The sequence below is a fragment of the Furipterus horrens genome, unplaced genomic scaffold, assembly GCF_987537825.1.
Source record: "Furipterus horrens unplaced genomic scaffold, mFurHor1.1.pri manual_scaffold_2, whole genome shotgun sequence".
NCBI classification, from domain to species: Eukaryota; Metazoa; Chordata; class Mammalia; order Chiroptera; family Furipteridae; genus Furipterus; species Furipterus horrens.
Window position 1 is genome coordinate 70,024,962 of NW_028327172.1, and position 20,872 is coordinate 70,045,833.

The following is a 20,872-nucleotide window of genomic DNA, read 5'->3' on the forward strand; positions in this document are numbered from 1 at the left end:
AGGTAGCGCTGAGAGGAGATCGCGGAGGCCGGTAACGAAAGGGGCTGCTACACAACGCTGAAGGGATCCTATGGCGGGGCGGGACTTTTCGAGGAGGAATCGTAGGCGTGGAGTTGTTTTGTTTCCTGAGGCAAATGAATAGAATGATTGATGTAAGTTAAAGCGAATGCGAAGTTCAAGCACGCCATCTGTTTTCTTGGACTAAACGCCAAGGAAAGCGTTTGGCTTGACTCCGGGACACTTCTCCAGGTGAAGTACTCACCTTTTGGCCAATAACAAATGGAAGGAGGAGGAGCTTAATGATTTGGTCCAATACCAATCTAGGGAAAAGAAGTTGAGGCAGAGAGTAAGCCTGCGCGAACACTTCCCCATTTGAATTGGGGAGTTCTCACCCAAACCAGAGGCGGGCTGCTGGAAATACCAGCGGCCCGGGCCTTCGGGCGGGGCGAGTTTAAAGCGGCTTTCGCGCGCCCACAGCGTCGGGCTGTTATTGGCCAGCGACTTCCTCCCTTTGTGGGAGCGCTCTGCGTAGTCAGGGTTAGGGGTTGGGAGGAGCGGCCAAGTGACGCAGTAGCTTTCTCAGCTAATCAGCGATGAGGAAGGGAGGCCGAGAAGGAAGCGGCTCCGCTGCTACTCAGCTACACTGCAGCGAAGTACCCGCTTCGTCTCCCTCCGCCGCTATCGGGGCCTAAGCGGGAGCTGCTGGGACGGCGTCACTGGGTGGGCTGGGGCGGAAGTGGAGGCGGAGGGAGACGGCGGCGTCCACAGGGACTGGGGCTCTCGCGGCGAGGCCCTGGTGGGCGCGAGGGAGGGGGAGGGGGAGGAGGAGGAGCCCGCGGCCCGGGCGGCGGCGCCCGAGTTCTCCGTAGGGCCCCGCCTCGGAGCGGGCGGCCTTGGAGGAGGAGACTGAGGAGCAGGATGGCGGCCTCGGCCCTGTACGCCTGCACCAAGTGTACCCAGCGCTATCCGTTCGAGGAGCTCTCCCAGGGCCAGCAACTCTGCAAGGTCCGTGGGTGCTGGGCGGCGGGCGGGCGGGGTTCCTCGGCTGTAGCCCGAGGGAGCTAGGTGTCCGCTGCACTGCAGCCCCGCTCTCTCTGCCGGCGCCTTGGGGGTGTGGAGCCCTCGCCCCCTCACCCGGGGACCTCTTTCTCGGATGACCTGGGCAACAGCTGGGAAAAGCCCCTGAGAGGAAGACAACCCTGCCCTCTTCCAGGCGGCCCAGGAGGGGTCCGGACCCCAACAACGTTCAGGGGTCTCAGGGGTGGGGCTGACTGAGGCAGCCACCTGTCTCTGCCGCAGAGACGGTGGGGTGGAGATGCTTTCATCTCGTGTTTTTTGTTTTTGTTTTTTTGTTTTTTGCATGGTCCTCTCCTTCCACCGGGAGGCAGGGGACGGTTTTTGCACTTTCTTGCTAGGAACCTGAAGCAGCAAAGCTGATGGCATCCTTCTTCCCTGTCCAGGAAAGCGAAACGACTGGCTTGGGAACAGAATGCTCTGATTTGGAGCTCCTCCCATCCCATTAAAGCCGGGATGCTGTCTGTGAGCAACGGTGCAAAATAATAAGTAGCTTCACATTTAACCAATACTTGAAATCGGCCCTGACAGCTTTCTTAATTTATCTGTAGGGTACCCCCCGCACACACACATCTAATAAAGACAAAGACACCTATGACTTCCCTAAGCAATTATGCAGTACTTGGCCACTTATGTGATAAATCACCCAATTGTATACATTGGGGGACAGATTTTATTAATGTTTTAGACATTGACTAGATTAGGTAATAATTTTAAACCAGAAAAGTGAAACTTGGGACCTTGAGATAGATACTGATTAATTCACTGTCTTATTACAGGAATGTCGGATTGCTCATCCTATTGTAAAATGTACTTACTGCAGATCAGAATTTCAACAAGAGAGGTTTGTATATTGAACAGTTTTTGATTGTTAAAGACAAAGTATTATCTGTAAGGAACACTTGGGGGCTGTATCTCCATATTTGTATTAAATTACTTTAAAAAAATAGTTTAGCTTCTTAAATTTTAAGTCGTAAGCCTTTTACACATGACAGAAGAGAAAATGTTGACCAAAAAATTAATGGTTATTTCACACTTACACTTCAGTTTGAGCATGAAGAAATAAATTATTGTATGCAAAATGTATAGCCTTGCTAATGAACAATTCAAATATAAGCAGGTACTATTAAGCAAAAAAAAAAAAAGAAAACACACATTAGTGGTGAGGAAAGGTCTATAGGGTTGCCAACTACTGTACCTTCAAAGAATGAAATTTAGTACTTTTTTAATACAATGGCTCCTGTTAGAAAATTAAAGAGTACACACATGAAAGTAACCTAAAAGATGAACAAGTAATTTCTTCTAAAGTTGGTGTGGGCATAATAGTGGAGAAGGCTCAGGGGAAGTTTCCCTAGGCACTGATTTGTAATGTTGTGCATAAATAGTGGCAAGTGTGAAGATCTTGCAATAAGATAGGAAACATGAATACTCTGCTTTATCAAAACTACACAATGAAAATTATGGAAACATTTAAGTTAGCTGTTTTCAACCTTTTTCATCTCATGGCACATGTAAACTAATTACTAAAATTCTGGCACACCAAGAAACACATCTTTTTCTGATCTGACAAAAAAAAGTATAATTTTGATTGATTCACACCAGGTGGCTATTGTGTTGACTGTTGTCATTTTTTTGACAAATCTATGGGAAAGAGGTCAGTGCCCCCTACTAAATAGGTACTGAATGTTTTAAAATTTCTGTGGCATACTGGTTGAAAATCACAGTCTTAAGTTAATTGAAAATGAGTAAATTTGAATGGTGGACAACCATAAAAAGGTCTTTATGTTTGTTTTTAATTCTTGGTTTATATTAGAGTGAGTTTAAGTTATACGGCAACAAGTGGTACTACCCTTTATTTGCTTTAGTTCAACGTCATGCTGATTACCTCAAAAAGCTACATAAGTTTGATCACCTACAATTTTATTTTCAGCAAAACAAATACAATTTGTAAGAAGTGTGCTCAAAATGTGAAGCAGTTTGGCACGGTATGTCATATTTTCATGTTATTGTTACTGGTCAATTTTTTTCACAAAGAACCTTTTAAAAAGAATGTATAGTTTTTAAATATTTCAACATAGCAAAGTATTTCAGGAAATAAATTTTCTATAGACAGTATGGGGAAGACGACAGCATTTAAAAATAATCATATTTGCATGTTTTATATATGGAAATCCAGGGGGAAATTTATTATTCATTAAAGATTCAAATATAACAAACTCCTGGTTGTGGAGAACCTACTTATTCATAATGTTTGCATAATCATGTTTCCCTCCCTTTTTCAGAACCTCCAACAATTTTTATATAGCAGCAAAATTTAGGCACTTACAGAAGTTATGACGTTATTCTAGTACAAATTCTTATGTGTATATTACAGCTATTATTGGTCTATTAGCTAGACCAATTAAAGTGTTAGCCTTTAGGCTCCATAAAATCCTGAATTGTTTTTTGAGAAGCAAAGTAAATTAAGGTATATTTATAGTTTGTATCGAAAGTGCTTATACTGTTTTTTGAAGTTGAAAACTTACCTATAGTATGCATTCCTTGCATTATCTGTACCTGTATACAATGAAAAGTTATTAAGTATTTTTTAAATAGATGGCATAATGATCAAGCTAACCAGGATACTAAATTAGTAGAAGTTTATTTCCCCAAATATAGGATACATGAAAATTTTATATCAACGAGTGCCTTTGTTTTTATTCTTTAAGACCTGTTACTCCTATAGCTTTTGTATTATATGACATACATTGTAAATCATAAATGTTTGTCATGATCTTTTTAAACTATTCAATAGAGTAACAAAAAGTTTCATGACTAGAAGTAAATTTTACTAAACAGAAACATGATAAATGTCATTGAATATGACAGGGAAACAGCATTCCTTGAATAATGTCATTTTGTTATGCCATTGATAAAGTGCTGTAGGAACTTAACTCTTGCTTAAAATTGGTTTGGATATATATCATTTCTATTCAAGTCCCAGAATCTGTTGACAGTGTGAGCTTATTATTAGGACTTGCTGTATTTGACAAAATTTTTTACCTATAAGTTTCCTTAATTCCAGAAGCATGTATGTACATTGGTTATATTTTATGCAGCAAATTTTTAATATTTTTAAACATCTTCGTTAAGGAAATACCTATCTGTTTTTCAGCCAAAGCCTTGTCAGTACTGTAACATAATTGCAGCATTTATTGGTACAAAATGTCAGCGTTGCACAAATTCAGAAAAAAAGTATGGACCACCTCAGACCTGTGAACAGTGCAAACAACAATGTGCTTTTGATCGGAAGGAGGAAGGAAGAAGAAAGGTATGTTTTAGTTATGTTATGACATTCTGGAAGTTAAATAAAGCACCACACAAATTGGAAGTCATTCTGATTAATATACTACTGAGACTTGATATATTACTTTGAGTCCCTGAAAGCAGGTAGTTAGATGAAAGTGCAGGAATAGTGCATTTTCTCTTTCTTTGCATTATATGTAGATTCATGTTGATCAATTGAGATTACTGTACTTTAAAAAATATTCTGTGATGGCTCTTCTGTACTACTTCGTTATCTAACAGTTGGTTTGGGAGAATTACTACATTTAAATACTTGCAGCTACTTACCCTTTTGCTGGTTACTTGAAGTTACTGGTATGAAAAAATAACCTGATGGCATATTAACATGTATAATTCAAAGTTAGTCTTGTGCCTTTTGATTTGGGCTCATATTTTAAATCGTGTTTCTCCACTTATAGTGACTTAAAAAGTATATATGCATGTGGCAGTAGTCCTCTGTTGATCAACACTCACACAGGCCTCCCATTGTCTATCAGTTTCAGTTGATTTAGAAAGTGTCTCTTTGAGGAGCTCCCCTAGCTGCCCTCGTGGCAATATATGTACCCTCTAGCATTTTTGGGTGAGAAAACAGAAGCTAGAAACTTAATTTTATTTTTATAGATTTAGTCTTAATAATTTTATAAAGAAGTCTCTTCTTTCTCCTTGGCATGTACAGTTGATTCTTGACTATTTGTAGTAGTTATATTCTATAAAGTTGCTGTAAACACTAAATTTGTGAATACTGAACTAATGCCCCTAAGGACAATTACAAGATAAGGTTTTTTGTCTCTGGTCACAACATGGTGATCAGTACATAATGTTTTATTTTATTTGTTTCTATTTAAAGACACTTTTAATATATATTGTTGATTGGTTAAACTGAACTCATAGCAAATAGCATTACTATATGTCTGAATGAAGTTTATCTAACACATGTATTTTCTACGTAAGGTACATCACAGCTTTCTTGTGCTCAGGAGCACCACATCACATCACTACACCTGGGAACAATTTTAAACACTGAAATTACTGATTTAAAAAAAACACACACAAAATGCAAAATTCGTGGCACTAAGTAGACCATGAAAAGGACACTTGTTTACAGTATGAGAGCTGAAAGAAGGCAGCAGAGCATCACCTTGCTAAAACTGAGTTGGGAAGGTTTGCAGTTGAGCTAAACAAATTGCTGCTCTGTGCATATGCATGAATGATCACGAAAGAGCTGCAAGTTCATTTTGGGGTTACAGATAAATTTTAGCAAAGAGGGGGTGAATTTACAAGTATGAAATTGGTGAATGAGAATCAACCTTGTATGTCATTTGAGCTCCTTTTTTTCTGTAAATTAAGTTTTTACTGTAGTGGGAAATACTTTGTCACTTTAGTAATTACACAGTGATTTAAGAATTCAAGCTAGTGCTTTGGTAAGATTTCTTTGAAGTATATCATCAATATATTATTTTCAAAGTAATGAGAAAACAGATTTTTCTCTCCAAAGTAAAAAAATACCTCAAAGCTAATGGAAGTCCATAGAGCATCCTCACCAATTTTATGATCCTCCAAACAAGCTTTTTCCTAAGTTTCAGTAAAGTCTAATTTTACTTCCGTTTTGCAACACTGTGTGTGTGTGAGAGAGAGAGAGAGAAGAGAAGAGAAGAGAAATATAGCCAGAATAACTAGAAGTTGAGCACTTTATCTTATGGCCAGTTAATATCTACTACAACTTTTTTTTAAAAGGTTGATGGAAAATTATTATGTTGGCTCTGTACCTTATCATACAAGAGAGTTTTACAGAAAACAAAAGAACAGAGGAAGAGCTTGGGATCTTCGCATTCAAATTCATCTTCTTCATCTCTTACTGAGAAAGACCAGCATCATTCAAAACATCATCACCATCATCATCATCATCACCATCGTCACAGCAGTAGCCATCACAAGTAAGTACTTTGAAATCACATTTTCCAAATACTAGCTATATGCTAGTTTCCACTGTACATGGTAAACTTCTTGAGTGTCTAAGGCTGTTTACCCACTTTATTCAGTGTTTAAAATTACATACATTGACTGTGTTTAGTTGTTTACCATAATAAAGATAGGATACTTAGGGAATTATATAAAATTATAATCATATTAGGGAGTCAAAATACAAGGACGACAGAGTAATTAATGCTTCATTTACTCATGTTATCAGAAGCCTCAGTTTTCTTTTTTTATTTAAATATTTGTTAGGACTTTACTTATAAAAATTATATTTATCATAGTTATTAATTTGTTTTAGGTAAAACTAAATTAAACCAGTGATTAGGAAATGTACATTCAGTATTTTTGAGAACAGATTGTAACACTGTCATTTGTGACCATGATAGGAACATTAAGTCTTGAAGGTTCTCAAAGTGTGAGAACTAATTTTTTTAACTGGTGGTGCTCTCCTTTACTTTTTTAAAAAACACGTAGGCAGGAACTCTAAAATAAAAACAACTACTTGATTTTTAACATGCAGGGCTGGGGAGTTATGTAATAGTAATATCTTAACATTTTATGTATGTAGTATAAAGGTTTTTAAGTGTGGTTTTAGTCATCAGAGAAAAATCAAGAATATTGAAACACAAACATTTAAATGGAGAATACAGGAACATGAAACAGATTTTCAGAAACATTCACGTTTTTTCCCCAAATTTCTTTATTTCTCTAAATTTAAAGTTCTAGATAGGTAAGACAATTTTATTTACAGAAAACTGATGCCTACCACAGTTAGGAACACAGTGATATTTTGGGAATATAATATGGTTCTAATCAAAATTTGATTCTGAATTAAAGCCAGCACATACTAAATTATGGGGTGTTATTCAAGCACTGATGGTGTTTACATCAGGAGCAATTTTTTTCACTGCTTCACTGTGTTGTGCTTTCTGGATGTTAACAGTGGTAGAATGAATAGTGACTGGCCTTTTTGAAGAAATCTCTGGTCTTTATATAAGAGTATCCCAACAAGCAAAGGAACATAAATCTTCCTTGATTTTGCTTCTTGCTTAAATAAACAATGTGAGAAATGGTATCCGACAGACCTGCTCCTAAGATGTGGCTGAAATGTTTGTTCCTTGTCCTGTTCAGATAAAATTTGTCCTAGATAATATGAAGGGACACTCTCAGAATATATTTATGAAGATCAGATTCTTTGACAGGAACTTACTCTTTTTTTTAAATGATAGGTTTCAAAAGTAAAGGGAAAGAGGATGGTATTTTTCCTTTTGATTACTTAAGAAATACAAATAGTATTTTGTATTTGATGGATATAGACCGTTTAGCAAGTAGCTAACCAGTTTGTGGGGTCCTATCTTCAATTTACTAGATTAGAACGATTATGAGGAGCAGTATGTATTGTGATATATAGTTATGGAGGAGGGGAAGGGAAGAAATTCTGGTCAAACTGGATCTAGGAATGGCCCACCTCAGAAAGTGAGGATGACAATTCTAAGTGTTTCTGTTTAATCATTATTAATGTAATGTTCTCACTTTGAGATATGGATACTACTGTTAATTCATGTGTGATTATATGGCTTGCTAATGCTTATAGTGAAATTTTTTAAAGAAACAAAATAGCATCTGAATTCTTTAATAGGGTTGCCATATATTGCCACAGGAAAACTCAGGTTCATAGATTAGAGAATTAGTTCCCCACTTGGTATTTACTTAGAAGTGATTTTTAAGAATATGTTTGTTTTTTTACTTTTGCTCAGAAAAACTTCTGCAGCTAAAACAATAGTAAATTTTATACACACATGCACATATTTACATATTTCTAGTTATTGTATATATGCTAGCACTGTAGTTATCCATACCTGACTCCTTTAATTCTCATGTATTATACCCATTTTATAGATGAGGGGACTGAGGCTCAGGAATTAAAGGACCTTGCAAATTGTCACATAACTCATGTCTCCTAATATGTCTTAATAATATTGTACAAATGTGTCTGGTGCATAGGAGAGTCTATATACATTGAGTTAGTAAATAAGGGGTTAATGAAGAATTGGCTAATGTGCAAGTACAGGGAAAAAGTTTGTAGAATTCATAGCGCATTATAAGGTGGTTATATTAATATTATGGCATAATGAAAATGAAGAGGTATAGTATTAATTACAAGTAAAAGCTTAATCAGTTATTACTGTGTAATTTCCCAGTGTTTTCAGCATGATTTCTTCAGAGTACTGACTAAGAAGGATCTAGATTTTGGAGAGAGTTCTTAGGAGAAACAAATGAAGGTATTTTCTGGTTCAGTTTGACACACTATTTTGGGCAACTTGAGTTACTCCAAAGGAATAATCTTCATGTAGGATTATTAGAAAGGCCTTCAATCTAAAGTTAGAACATCTATCTGAAATAGTAAGGGCAGCCTCATACAATGATTCTCAGACTTTATAATTTTAGAACCCTGCTGTGGTGTTTCATGGGCATATACCCCAACCCTTAGTATGATATTAGATTGAATTTGGGGGTCATCATTAAAATAAAATTCAGTCCCTATCATTGTACCTTTCTTGAAGAGCTTAAGATGACCAGTAGTCATTTGATTAGAATTTATCTTATCAGAATGTGATTTATTCAATAAATATCTGCTTTCTCTGCAAACTTAATGGAATATGCCTTTCTCTGAATGAAAGATTATAATAAACATATAATTTTATTTCATTGGTAGAATGCTGTGATACGAAATGTGTTAAATAAATGTTGTTATATGTTATTTATATATTTTTCAGAATCAGCAATTTGAGTCCAGAACAAGAGCAGGGACTGTGGAAACAGAGGTAAATATATTAACATATATTCTAAAGTATTTTGAAAAGTATTTTTTAAATGTGACATCCCTTTAACCTTGTTGCTAGGCTTTTAAAAAATCAGTGATGTTTGGTAATATTGTAGGGGAAGAAGAATAGCTTATCACTTAGTGCCGCAGCCATTTGTACTCTAATTATTCTTATTAATGTTTGGTTTCAGCCATAAATCCTCTGCAGCAATTCAGAATGAAACTCCAAAGAAAAAGCCCAAATTGGAATCTAAGCCATCTAATGGAGATAGGTAAAAATGAATTCCTTTAGCGAAAATTCAACTTAGTTGAACAGTTATTGTTGATTGCCAGTTATTACTAGGTGAAAGAATAGAATCATGTATCTTCTACGTTGACTTCTCTGAATCATCCAGAAAAGTAAACATAATCAGTTAAAATTTTTAACTTAATTTTGGCAATAAAAAAGTGGCACTGAATTATGTTGTTCTATTTGGGGAATAAATTTGGGTTTGGAAAAAAGGAAGGCAAATCTCAGTAGAGAACATTCATTTTATCTTAATTATTATTCAGTGAAACACAAATCTAATTGTGATATTTTAAATTGACCTGCTTGGAAAATGTTTTTAGATTTAAAGTATTATGAGCGTGACTTTGTTTTAGTTCATTAGCCAAAAGTTTGCTGATGTTACTGTACAAATTGGCTGCCTATTGCTTTACGCTAGAAGTATTGACCCCCTAAAAGCTAATACTGAATTATATTTCTGCAGGTGTATGTAATGTGTGCCATTAGTAAGGTAATTTGCCAGTTGCATCCATTTCTGTCAGGTACATATTTTTTTGCATTAGCCTTAAGGATGTTTGTGGAATTGTCTAATTTATGCAATTTGAACACCTGCTAATTTTCCTTCTACTTTATTTAACTGTGTTTTACTTTTTTCTTTTTAGTAGCTCTATAAATCAGTCAGCAGATAGTGGGGGAACAGACAATTTTGTCCTTATAAGTCAACTGAAAGAAGAAGTGATGTCACTTAAACGTCTCTTACAGCAGAGAGACCAGACCATTTTAGAAAAAGATAAAAAGGTAAGAACATGGTTCACTGAAGCCTCATAAGATTTACATCTTGACTCTTTCTTGATAATTGCAAGTTTTACTCAACTTTCCTTAATAATTTGGTAATGCTTGCTGTGCGTGATTCTTATAAGACACATTACAAAAGCCCAAATTGGAACCCAGCAATCGAATGAAGATGGGTAAAATAGTCTTCTAGAATTTATGTTCTAAAAGTTAATTGAGAGCTATTTAGAATTGTAGTAATTTCTGAACATATAGTTGTTGTTTTTTTAAACTTCATCTAGGCAGATGTTTAGTAACTTCAGAGAGTGAATAAGTGGGGGGTGGGGGGGACAAAGATAGAAACAGGCAGAGTTGCCTCCTGTAAGTGCCCCAACCAGGGATCAAACCTGCAACCTAGATATGTGCCCTGACCAGGGATCAAACCCACAGCCTTTTAATGTGCGGGATGACGCCACTCCAACCAACTGAGCCACCTGGTCAGGGCTGAACATAACTTTTCTTTAGGCCTGTAATTTAAAATAGGTTTAATGTCTTAATTTGAAAATGAGATGTAAATAGTATATTATATGAATTCTTACGATTTAAGAAAATAATTGAATAGTCTTTGATACATCATTCATATATTTCAGTCAAGATCAGATAACTGATAAAAAGTAATATATGAGAATTTCCTGTGTTTTAGTCAGTGATTAGCATTAAGTGCCTAAGATCATTTCATAGGAAGCAAGTGTATTTATTGGGACTTTATTGATTAGATCATGAGGAATATCAAATAAGTTGCCTTTTTAGTGAAAAGTTTTAAAACTTTCTGTGTGAACTTGAACAGAATTCTTTTACCTCTTTGGACCTTAATTTTCTCTTTTAAAAAATGAGAGTATTAATGCCATCTCAAGGGATGGTTGTTAAGATTAAGTGAAAATGTAAAGTATTTATACCTGGCATGTGTAAGTGCTCATAGCTGCTGTTACTAATGTTTGGTCATCTTTGAGGGTAGAACCTACTTGTGTAGTTTTTTTATGGTCCTAGACTAGTTTGACCTATTTCAGACATCTTATGCAATAGGAAAACATTAAAAACATTCATTTTAAAATTATAAACAAGACATGATTATAAATGTTTATATGAATTACCTGTTTCTGAGTATCTGTAGTAGTGCTTCAGGCTGAGCTAGCTTTTACCTCTAGCATTCAACAACTTCTGTGTTACATTTTCCCACACTGTGATGATTTAGCATTCCTTTTTTCTTAAAAAACACAGATGGGTAAGGAAAGTAATAATTGTAAGCCTAAAATAACTACATATTTGCAGTTTTATTTTATAATGTAAATCTAACACAACCAGGATATTTTCTGACTTTATTTCACTTTATTTAGTGACTTCTGGAGCTGGCCACATACTAGATTGTGAGCATACAAAGATGAATAAATAAGAAACATTCCTTATTTTCCAGACATTCATAATCTGGAGGCAACTCACAGTACAGTAATGAGAATAATTATGTTAGTTGATTTGATGTGAATTGGCATTAGGGAACAAGAATTCCTTTGTACTGTAGAAAAGAGAGAATTCGTTTATTCTTTGGATTTGACAAAAGTATTGGCTTTTATTCGGAAAGCAAGAATATAAGACACCATGAGTTCCTTTCTCTTCTTTTGCTGTCGTACACCTTCGGTTTACTAGCTTCTAGGTAATTATGAAAAAGAACTGCAAACCTTTAAAGCTTACATAACAAAAGCTATGTAGAAGTGACCATAAGCTTTCTTATGCATGGTTCCGATAGTGGAATTACATAATACCAACTTTTTTTTAGTTTAAGTCATGAGATTTTTAAATTTTTGTTTATCATTGATATATATGAAAATATTTCATATTGCCTTCTTTGCTTCCTGAAATCACTGGCTTCTTTCTTACATTTGTCTAACTTAGCCCAAATTTTAAAGTAACCTCTTTTTCTTAGTTACTAGTTGTATTTCTGTGCTTTCTTCTCCATTTTTACCTCAAATGTTAGTTGGAATTGGATACGTAATTCTATCCTATTTTCAGATAAAAGCAATATAGTTCTTGGTTCATAAGATTGTTCCTCTTTGTACTTGCCTGTTTGAAACATTTTCTTAACCATTGAAAGATATTTTAACTTGAAATCAGTTTTATTGTTTACTTTGTTTATGTATAATATAAAGTACATTTTAATTGAAGCATTTTCAAGTTATTAGCCACATTAAGCTTTCCAGTTGACATCCCAGTTGCCACGCTCCGTCCAAGTGAAGCCCTTTAAATAGATGCAGATAATGTCTCAAAAGTTTTACTGGTGGTTCAATATTGTCAGTTGGTTAGAGTGTTATATGGGGCCAGACATGTACTAGATCATGAGGATACGAAGATGAATAAATAAGAAACATTATTTAATATCCAGAAATTGGTAATCTGGAGGCAACTCACAGTATAGTAAAAAGAAGAATTATCTTAGCTGATCTGATATGATCTCTGGTCAGGGCCCATACAAGAAGCAACCAGTGAATGCATAAATAAGTGGAACAATAAATAATGTTATTACTTGCTCTCTCTTTCTCTCTCTCTCTCTGTCCCCCTCCCTGCCTCCCTCTATTCCTCCCTCTCCATTCTCTTTCTCTCTTAAAAATCAATTAAAATTTATGATAGAATTTATCTCGTATGACAGAAATTCTGTATAAATTATAAAACTCAAACGTACAGTTCACTTTTATAATGAATTTTGAGTTTATTGCAAAGTGTTTAAAATGATCTGTTTGTATTTGTGCTTCTGTATACACATGCATGTATATATGTTTGTTTGTTTTTTAATTAGTTAACTGAACTAAAGGCAGACTTTCAGTACCAGGAGTCAAACTTGAGAACAAAGATGAACAGTATGGAAAAAGCTCACAAAGAAACTGTGGAACAACTTCAGGTAAATGGCATTATTTATTTAAACTGTTAGGCAAGGAAGGCTAAACTTTGTTAATGGTATTCATTGTCTTAGACTGGTACTGCTATCCCTATTTTATGCATATTTGGTGCATTTTCAGCTTTGATTTAGACTTTGCAATGGTTTTTAAGCCTGATCTCATTAAAAATGATTATTTGACAGCTGTCAGTCTGTTTCTTGTATCCATGCCTTTGTTTCTATTTTGTCAGGGGATGCGGGAGGGGAGACTGGAAGAAGGAAGGTAAAGGGATCAGCCAAAGAACATATATGCATCACCCACAGACACAGACCAGAGGGAAAGGGGTGGGGGACTGGATGGAGGCGGGCAAAGTGGGGACATCTGTAATAATTCAACAGTAAAACGAAGTTTAAAAAAAAGTTATTGCTTGAAATCACTAAATAGGGGATTCAGTATATTTATATTGATTCTGAAAGTTCCTGCCTAAACTTCAAATGAGGTTTTCAGAGGAGAATGTCATTGTAGTATGAAATTGAATATTGAAAAACAAAACATTAAAACTGAGATTTGGGAAAACTAAGTCTTTAATACATTGTACATTCTTCCTATTTCCTCTGAGATAATGGGAAGGGAGATGGGTATACAAAACCAATTTTAAGAGACCTCAAGTGGAGGAAATGTATGCTTGCAGTGATGCAAGGCATCGAAGTCAGACTCAGAGTACTGCCAAGTATATACACTCAGCAGGATTTTAATATAGAGAACAGTTGAATGGTGACACCAGTGGTCACCACAGTTACAAAGAGGGTCGTATCTGATGTCTGCCACACACAGATGGAGAGCATCCAGTGAGGATATAGATTATTTCCTATTTAAGCTTTTCTCACCTAGCTTTCATAAATTTAGAAATTAGACCCCATTAAATTAATTACAAGTTCTATTGATTTATACTCTTACATTTGTAGAATTAATCTATGGGTAACAGAGTTGCAGAAGTTTTGAAAACAGATGGTGCCAGCTCACAGACTTGAGACTCTTGATTGAAGAGTATAGCCTGGGAAGGAAGGATACTGCCCTGTTTTCCTGATTTTAACCAATGCAACACCAAGGAATATTTGCTATTTCTATCTTTTGTCTTTGTATTCTTCATACTTCTTTAAAAGTAGCTTAAATTAAGTAAGATTAGGAGTAGATTTGGGAACCTGTTGAAATTCGAGTTACAGGTTGCCAACTTTTAATGCTGTCTACTCTTAACTCAATTTTTTTACTATTACAAAGAATTTTGAAGGGAAACCTTATGTAGAACCTGGAATATAGTAGCATTCAAATAATGTGTTGAATGAGTAGTGATTTATGGGAATTGCCCATTTATTGGGTTTCTTATACATTATTGTTTTATCATCCACCAGTAAGTTTTAGTTTTATGATACTCTTACTTTTCTCATTCAGTTATTAATGCTGAATGATTACCTGGGAACAAAATCTTCTGCGTGATGATTTCTGATTTAATGTGGTATAACTGAAACTCTGGAATAAATCCAGAATGAAGTAACAGAAAAACTATGTGCAGTTCTTAAACATGAGAAAACTTGGTACTTCTCACTGTTCAAAGGGGCAGTTGTTTTAATTTTTAGTGTAAGTACAGGGGAACTCCTGACATTTTAGCCTGATTGGTATCTTAAGTCTCTGTTATTTATTGACTGCTAAATTTTTGTATAATAGAATAGTAACTGATAGGATTTTACATAGGCTATCTTATTTGCTCCTTCAGATAACTTGGAGTTATGTGATATGAAACTGTGTTCACATAATTAGTCAGAAATGACATAGAAACCTATATCCTCTGACTGATTTGACTATACTTTCTCCTCTTCTACACTTTTCCTACCACCTCAGGTTACTCAGGTTTTGTTTTAACCTTGTTATCAGACCACTTTCCTATATCTTTTGTGTTATTAATGGAGCCATTCTGTTACAGTTAAGTACATTCTTTTAACCCCACTCTTTAGCAACCATGTACTAGTAGGTGAGTAAATATAGTTAAATACTTGTCTTATCATTTTGTGATAAGAAACTGAACCCTGTAGCAGGAAATTTACCCCGTTGTAATAGCTCTCAAAACATTTTTAATTCAAACCTGGGAAAAAAGCACTGAGCATCACAAGAAAAAATTGCACAAGATACTAAAAAAACAAACAAACAAAAAACTAAATTATCTGAAATATCAAGAATACCAAATTAAAAAAGCTACTTTTCATTAAGGAGCTAAGTTGATAAAAGAGGAAAGGATACTATCATTTCAGTGGCTACTATATACGAGCCACTGTGTTTGACTCTTGTTTCATATATTTGATTAGTTCTTTCAACTCCTGTTATGGGGGGGTGAAGTTTCTGTTTACATGTGAGAAAATAAACTCCAGGTTACATAGCAGGTAAGTAGCAGAGCTGGGATTTAAAGCAGGATATGTGTGTTTCTTTATCCAGATATTCTTTCCTTTAGGCCAGTGTGTATCAACATTTTTAACTTAACTTGCTTAAGAGCTTTTGAATAATTTAATGGATTTTTGATGGTGCAAAATAAAGAAATAATATTAGTATAAAAATTTTAATATATATATTTAAATAATTGCATTATAAAACACATTTTTATTGCATCAGCATTAGAATAGACAGATTTGGGCGTGTTTCCATTTAACAACTGGTGCACTGTTTATTTTTCTTAAAGGCTTTTCTTACATAATTTGTCAGCAAATAAATTTATTAGTGACATGGTTAGGAGACTGAATATATAAATGCAGATTGAAAATTAGCTGCTAAAGAATTAAAAGGAAAAATTGCTTTTAATACAAAATGTTTGAGTTCTGGTATTTCCTAACTTAGAATATGAAAATTATAAACTTATTTTTGTTTATTAATGGTGATTGAGAAAAATAACTTTATTAGCTTTTAAATGATTTGGTATGTCATAAATGCTTTAATATAACCATAACTTAAAGATCTGATGGTGATCTCTTTGAAACAAATTTTCAACTAATCCTTTATGCTCTTCATAAATTTGTATTTTAAAGTTTGTTTCTTAAGATACATTTTTTAGCCAGTAAGTCTATTATAGTTAAAAATTAAATATTCTGTAGCTAACAATAAAAAGAATACTGCCATTTGCAACAACATGAATGGATCTTGAAAATACTGTGCTAAGTGAAGAAGTCAAATGGAAAAAAATCAAGACCATATGATTTTACTCATATGTGAAATATAAAACTGAAAGCAAGAAATGAACAAACAAGACAAACCACAACTCAGACACAGAGAATATGGTGGTTACCACAGGAAAGGGGTTGAGAAGAGCTAGTAAAGGGTAAAGAAGGTCAAATATATGGCGATGGAAGGAGATTTGACTTTTGGTGGTGAACACAATGCGATATTCAGATGATATGTTATAGAATTCTAATTGTACACCTGAAACCTATATACAGTATTCCCTCCCTTATCGCGGGTATTATGTTCTAGACCCTCCCACCCCCCCCTCGATAGGTGAACATCCGCGAAGTAGGAACCTTACATTTATTTTAGTTTTTATATATATTTTAAGGCTTTATAAACCCTTCCCACACACTTATAAACTGTTTCCAGTTCCTTATTAACCTTTCCCACTCCCTTATTAACCTTTTCCACTCTTTTATAAACACTACTTATGTTCTTAAACATACTCTACACTCTTAAACGTATGTTAACTTTAACATACGTACACAGTACCGCAAAATCCCGTGATATAGTGAAAAATCCGTGATAAATAATTAAATATAATATTTTTTAAAATCCCGTGATACAGTGAGGCCGCGATAAGTGAACTGCGATATAGAGGGGGACTACTGTACTTTTTATTAACCAGCGTCACCCCAATTGAGAGAGAGAAAGAGAAAACAATTCAAAACTACCACATTGACTAGGACTGGTCAACTGGTAATAAACCAGTTGATCATGAGTGGGCTCACTTGAGTTCTACTGACTTACTGCCAGGCATTCTTAATAATTTATCCTGAATTTCTCAAACTGTTTAGTTTTAATAGGAAAATAAAATCCTTTAAAATTCTTTGTGGTTCTCTAAATTTGCAATTGAAACTTTCAATTACCACCTTTAATTATTTAACAGCTGGAAACAAATGCTGTTAATTGTGTGGTCAAGCTTAAAAAAGATTGGATTTACAAATATGAGTGCACTAAGAATATTTGCATTTTGGAGGTCACAAGAATTAATTAGGAAGGGTTTGATTGGAGAAGAGTTGGGGAGTGACAATACAAAGCCTGCAAAGGTTTCTATTTCATGAAACTGCTTTTGAAGATGCTATGCAGAGAAGGCAAAGTGTTATGTTGTCATAGAAAGGCTAATATTAGAGTAGGAGATGAAGCACTGAAGTTAAAAAAAGTCTATCTAGATAATAAGAAATCTTGAGACCTGTGAAGGAAAGGAAAATGGTTTTTAAATATAAGCCACAGGATATCTTAAATTTTTGTTATTTTAGGACAGGGTTCAGATTTTGAACTGTTGTCAACATTCTCCCTGTTTTGGCTCAAAACTCCATAAGTTTGATCATTAATGTACTTGTATATATGGAGGGTTCTTACTATCTGCATTTCCACAGTTAAGAGATTACATAGGGAGACAGGCAGTCAAAATATGAAAATATACTGAGTGTCCCTACTTACAAATTCCTCCTCACTAAACACTAGTGATTGTCACGGCGCATTGGCTCAAGGGTAGTGTCTTTGTCAGTGGTGGATGGGACATCAGAATGAAGTGTAAATTCGGTTCCGAAGGATGATAAAATTAGATTTTGAATCTTTGAAAAAAATTTCAGCCTTTCATGAAACTAAAAACAATGTTGATGTAACTTCTCAAATTATATCAAAGCCAGTACCAAAAGACTGTGTGGCAATTACAGGAACAAACATAAGATCAGTAAGGGTGGTTTTGATGGGTGCTTCAAATAATTTTTTTTTTTTTTTTTTTTTTTTTTGAGTATCATTAAGTTAAGAGAGTTCCTGTGGCAAAGTGATGAAGTCAGTGTTTTGCAAAAAGGACTTATGCTTCTTCTATAAATAGGTGAACGTCAAAGGGTAGACTGTACAGTTTGTAGTAAAATATTTCTTTGATATCATCACTTATGTCATTTGATCTTATTAATATAAAATAAAACTTATTTTAATTTCATGTTTTTAGGGATAAAGAGCCAAACATTTTTTCCTATTTAAAATTTTGATCCTCTTTTAAGCAGATTCACTCTTTTAAGTTGCCTTTTTTGTGTGCGTGTAAATGATTATATTTTTGGACAACAACATTGACATTTATAAACCAATCTAGAATTTTTCCTCTACATAGCCATAAAGAGGTGAACCTAACTGTACTCTTTAATTTTGTTTGTGTTTCAGTGAACTATTGTTCTATGAGTTTAAAAAAGTAGCATTAAAGTAGTATTCTTTAGCATTACTATTTTAAACATTGTTAATCTTCAATGTTTTTGTTCCCACAGGCCAAAAACAGAGAACTACTCAAACAGGTTGCAGCATTGTCAAAGGGTAAAAAGTTTGACAAAAGTGGAAGCACACTAACATCCCCTTGAGAAAGTTACTGATTTAGTGTTTCTGCTGAAAATGTAAATTTGAAAAAAATCCTGTGAAGCCCTTAAATCTGTGTAGTGGGAAAATATTTTTGCACACCAAATAAACTGGCGTGTTTCCTATTCACTTTTGTACCTGACATACAGCATTTTTTAAGTTGTAAAACATTCAAAGAAAACTTCAACTGGTTTGAAGTAACTTTTTAATTATATGATATCCAGGAACTTTTTTGCCAGCAATAGTATTAAACAGTTGTAAAAGAGTGCATGAGTAGTGCTTTTTATAAAATGCCACATGCAATAATAGAGTAGGTATGGTTTTAAGGAATCAGAGCAGCAGGATTTTTGTTTTTATTTTACACCATGCTAATTTCAGATAAACAGTTTTCAATTTAGAAATACAAAAACTTCTAAACAAGGAAAATGCTGAATACTGGTTTTTTGGTAATTGTGTTTTCACTTTGCATAAACATTAATTTAGGAGGGAATCATGGTGCTTTTATTAAATGAATTTCAGAGAATATGTAAATATATTTTTTAAATTTACATCATTAACATTAGTTAGTAAACTGGTATTTTCATTATTGCTATAGGGATTAATGTTTATTGTACAGTATCCAAGGTAAAATGTGTTTCGTTTTGTAAAGACTACTGTGGATTTTTTTACTTAAAAGTGCCTTTTTGCCACCTAATGTTTTTATTTATAGGAATGCTGATCTTTTGTATATAGTTTGTTTTAAAATCATGTTTAATAAATGTATATAAATGCATATGTACAGAAGCCTATTTCAAAAGGAAATCAAAGTTGCTAGTAAAATGTTTGAGGTTGCATTAAGAACTGATAATGAAAAAAAAAAGAACTGATAATGCATATATAGACTTGAGATGATTTGTGGTTTGTTTCTTTGTAATAAAGGAAATGGTTGGTCATTGAATTCATTGAATTGTGTCAAAATACTTCCCCAAAGATTTAATTTTAAATTACTTCTTGATAGAGTAATTTTATTTTTATGTGATAATGGCTTCATGTTCATATTATGTAAGATACATGTTTTGTTTTATTTCTCTTTTATAAAAATGTTTAAGATTTATAATTTTTCTGCAGTGGTCCATATATCTGCTTTCCTTATAATATGTGGTTATCTAAGTTAATATTTATGTATACCATACTTAATTTGTAAGTTTAAAGCAAATCTGGAAAAAATTAAATAATTTTAAACCAGTCTGTGACTATCTTGAATAAATTGAAATCTATTGTTTAAGATTCAGGTACTATTTATAAGAAAATTATATAAGAGTCTTTTAAAAACTGTCTATAAAAGGTTAAGGTAGGGTGGGATAGGTTATGGGAAGTTATTGATTAATTATATATTTGGATCCATTGGTTTTCAGTTTTTAATGGAATTGATCTCCCATTTAATATATGCCAGTTCAGACTTTTAGCTGAATTTTAAAGCATCAGGCATTGCTAGATACACTGGGTAGAGTGGAAGAGTTCTTTCTCTTAGGAATTTATGGGCGATGGTAAATTTATTTGAGGTAGACTGATTATTTATCAATTTTGGAATTGTTTTTTAAAACAAGCATTGATTATGAATGTCATCAAAGGTCATTTTTTTCTCAGAACACAGTATAATTATAATTGTTTTTAACATTACTCATGCTTCAACAGATTATCCTGTGATTATTCATATAATTGTCCAATGTGAAAACATATAATCTAGGGTAATTTTCAAGTGATAACAAAAAACTGAATCAGTCTTGGGAGAACTGAACCAGTTTATTTTTATGAGATCTTCATGTAAAATAGTCTTCCCAAATTTAGTACTTTGAACAATGCTGCATACTGCCTTCTTTACACAGATTTTAATGTTTGCAGGGTTTGCTAAATTTTTAAGATAGTCATTACCTTTCTCTAAAATTTTTAATGTTTTATATTCTGGTTTCATAGTCATTTGTCAATCCACAGTGGTTATTATGGTTTTAAAATAAGCTGTGTAATAGTTCTTATACCTTGTTGGAGCCACTACAAAATAACGGTGCCCCTTCCCACTTTTTTAGGTAACAGATTGAAAATGGGAAATCAGTCTAAATA

General features: G+C 34.2%; 1 protein-coding gene across 3 annotated transcripts; it reads left to right on the forward strand.

Moving 5' to 3' along the window:
• The first annotated feature begins 11 nt into the window (after positions 1–11).
• On the forward strand, positions 12–20,580 carry FAM76B (family with sequence similarity 76 member B). 3 transcript variants are annotated; one of them, XM_090265835.1, is made up of 10 exons: positions 12–152; positions 1,854–1,918; positions 3,005–3,059; positions 4,229–4,384; positions 6,133–6,332; positions 9,153–9,200; positions 9,391–9,471; positions 10,127–10,262; positions 13,081–13,182; positions 18,691–20,580. In XM_090265835.1, exons 1-10 carry the CDS (start codon positions 135–137, stop codon positions 18,778–18,780), a joined length of 951 nt encoding a protein of 316 aa, XP_090121961.1. In that variant the 5' UTR covers positions 12–134; the 3' UTR covers positions 18,781–20,580. The 3 variants fall into 3 exon arrangements, with proteins under 3 accessions (XP_090121961.1, XP_090121960.1, XP_090121959.1); XM_090265834.1 differs by lacking the exon at positions 12–152 and adding an exon at positions 258–1,005 and having other exon boundaries at positions 10,130–10,262; XM_090265833.1 differs by lacking the exon at positions 12–152 and adding an exon at positions 259–1,005.
• The last annotated feature ends 292 nt before the right edge of the window (positions 20,581–20,872 follow it).

Coding starts and splice junctions, on each gene's coding strand:
- FAM76B (XM_090265833.1), top strand. CDS start 919: ATGGCGGCCTCGGCCCTGTACGCCTGCACCAAGTGTACCCAGCGCTAT. Junction 10,263..13,080: donor TTTTAGAAAAAGATAAAAAG/GTAAGAACATGG, acceptor TTTTTTAATTAG/TTAACTGAACTAAAGGCAGA. Junction 13,183..18,690: donor AAACTGTGGAACAACTTCAG/GTAAATGGCATT, acceptor TTGTTCCCACAG/GCCAAAAACAGAGAACTACT.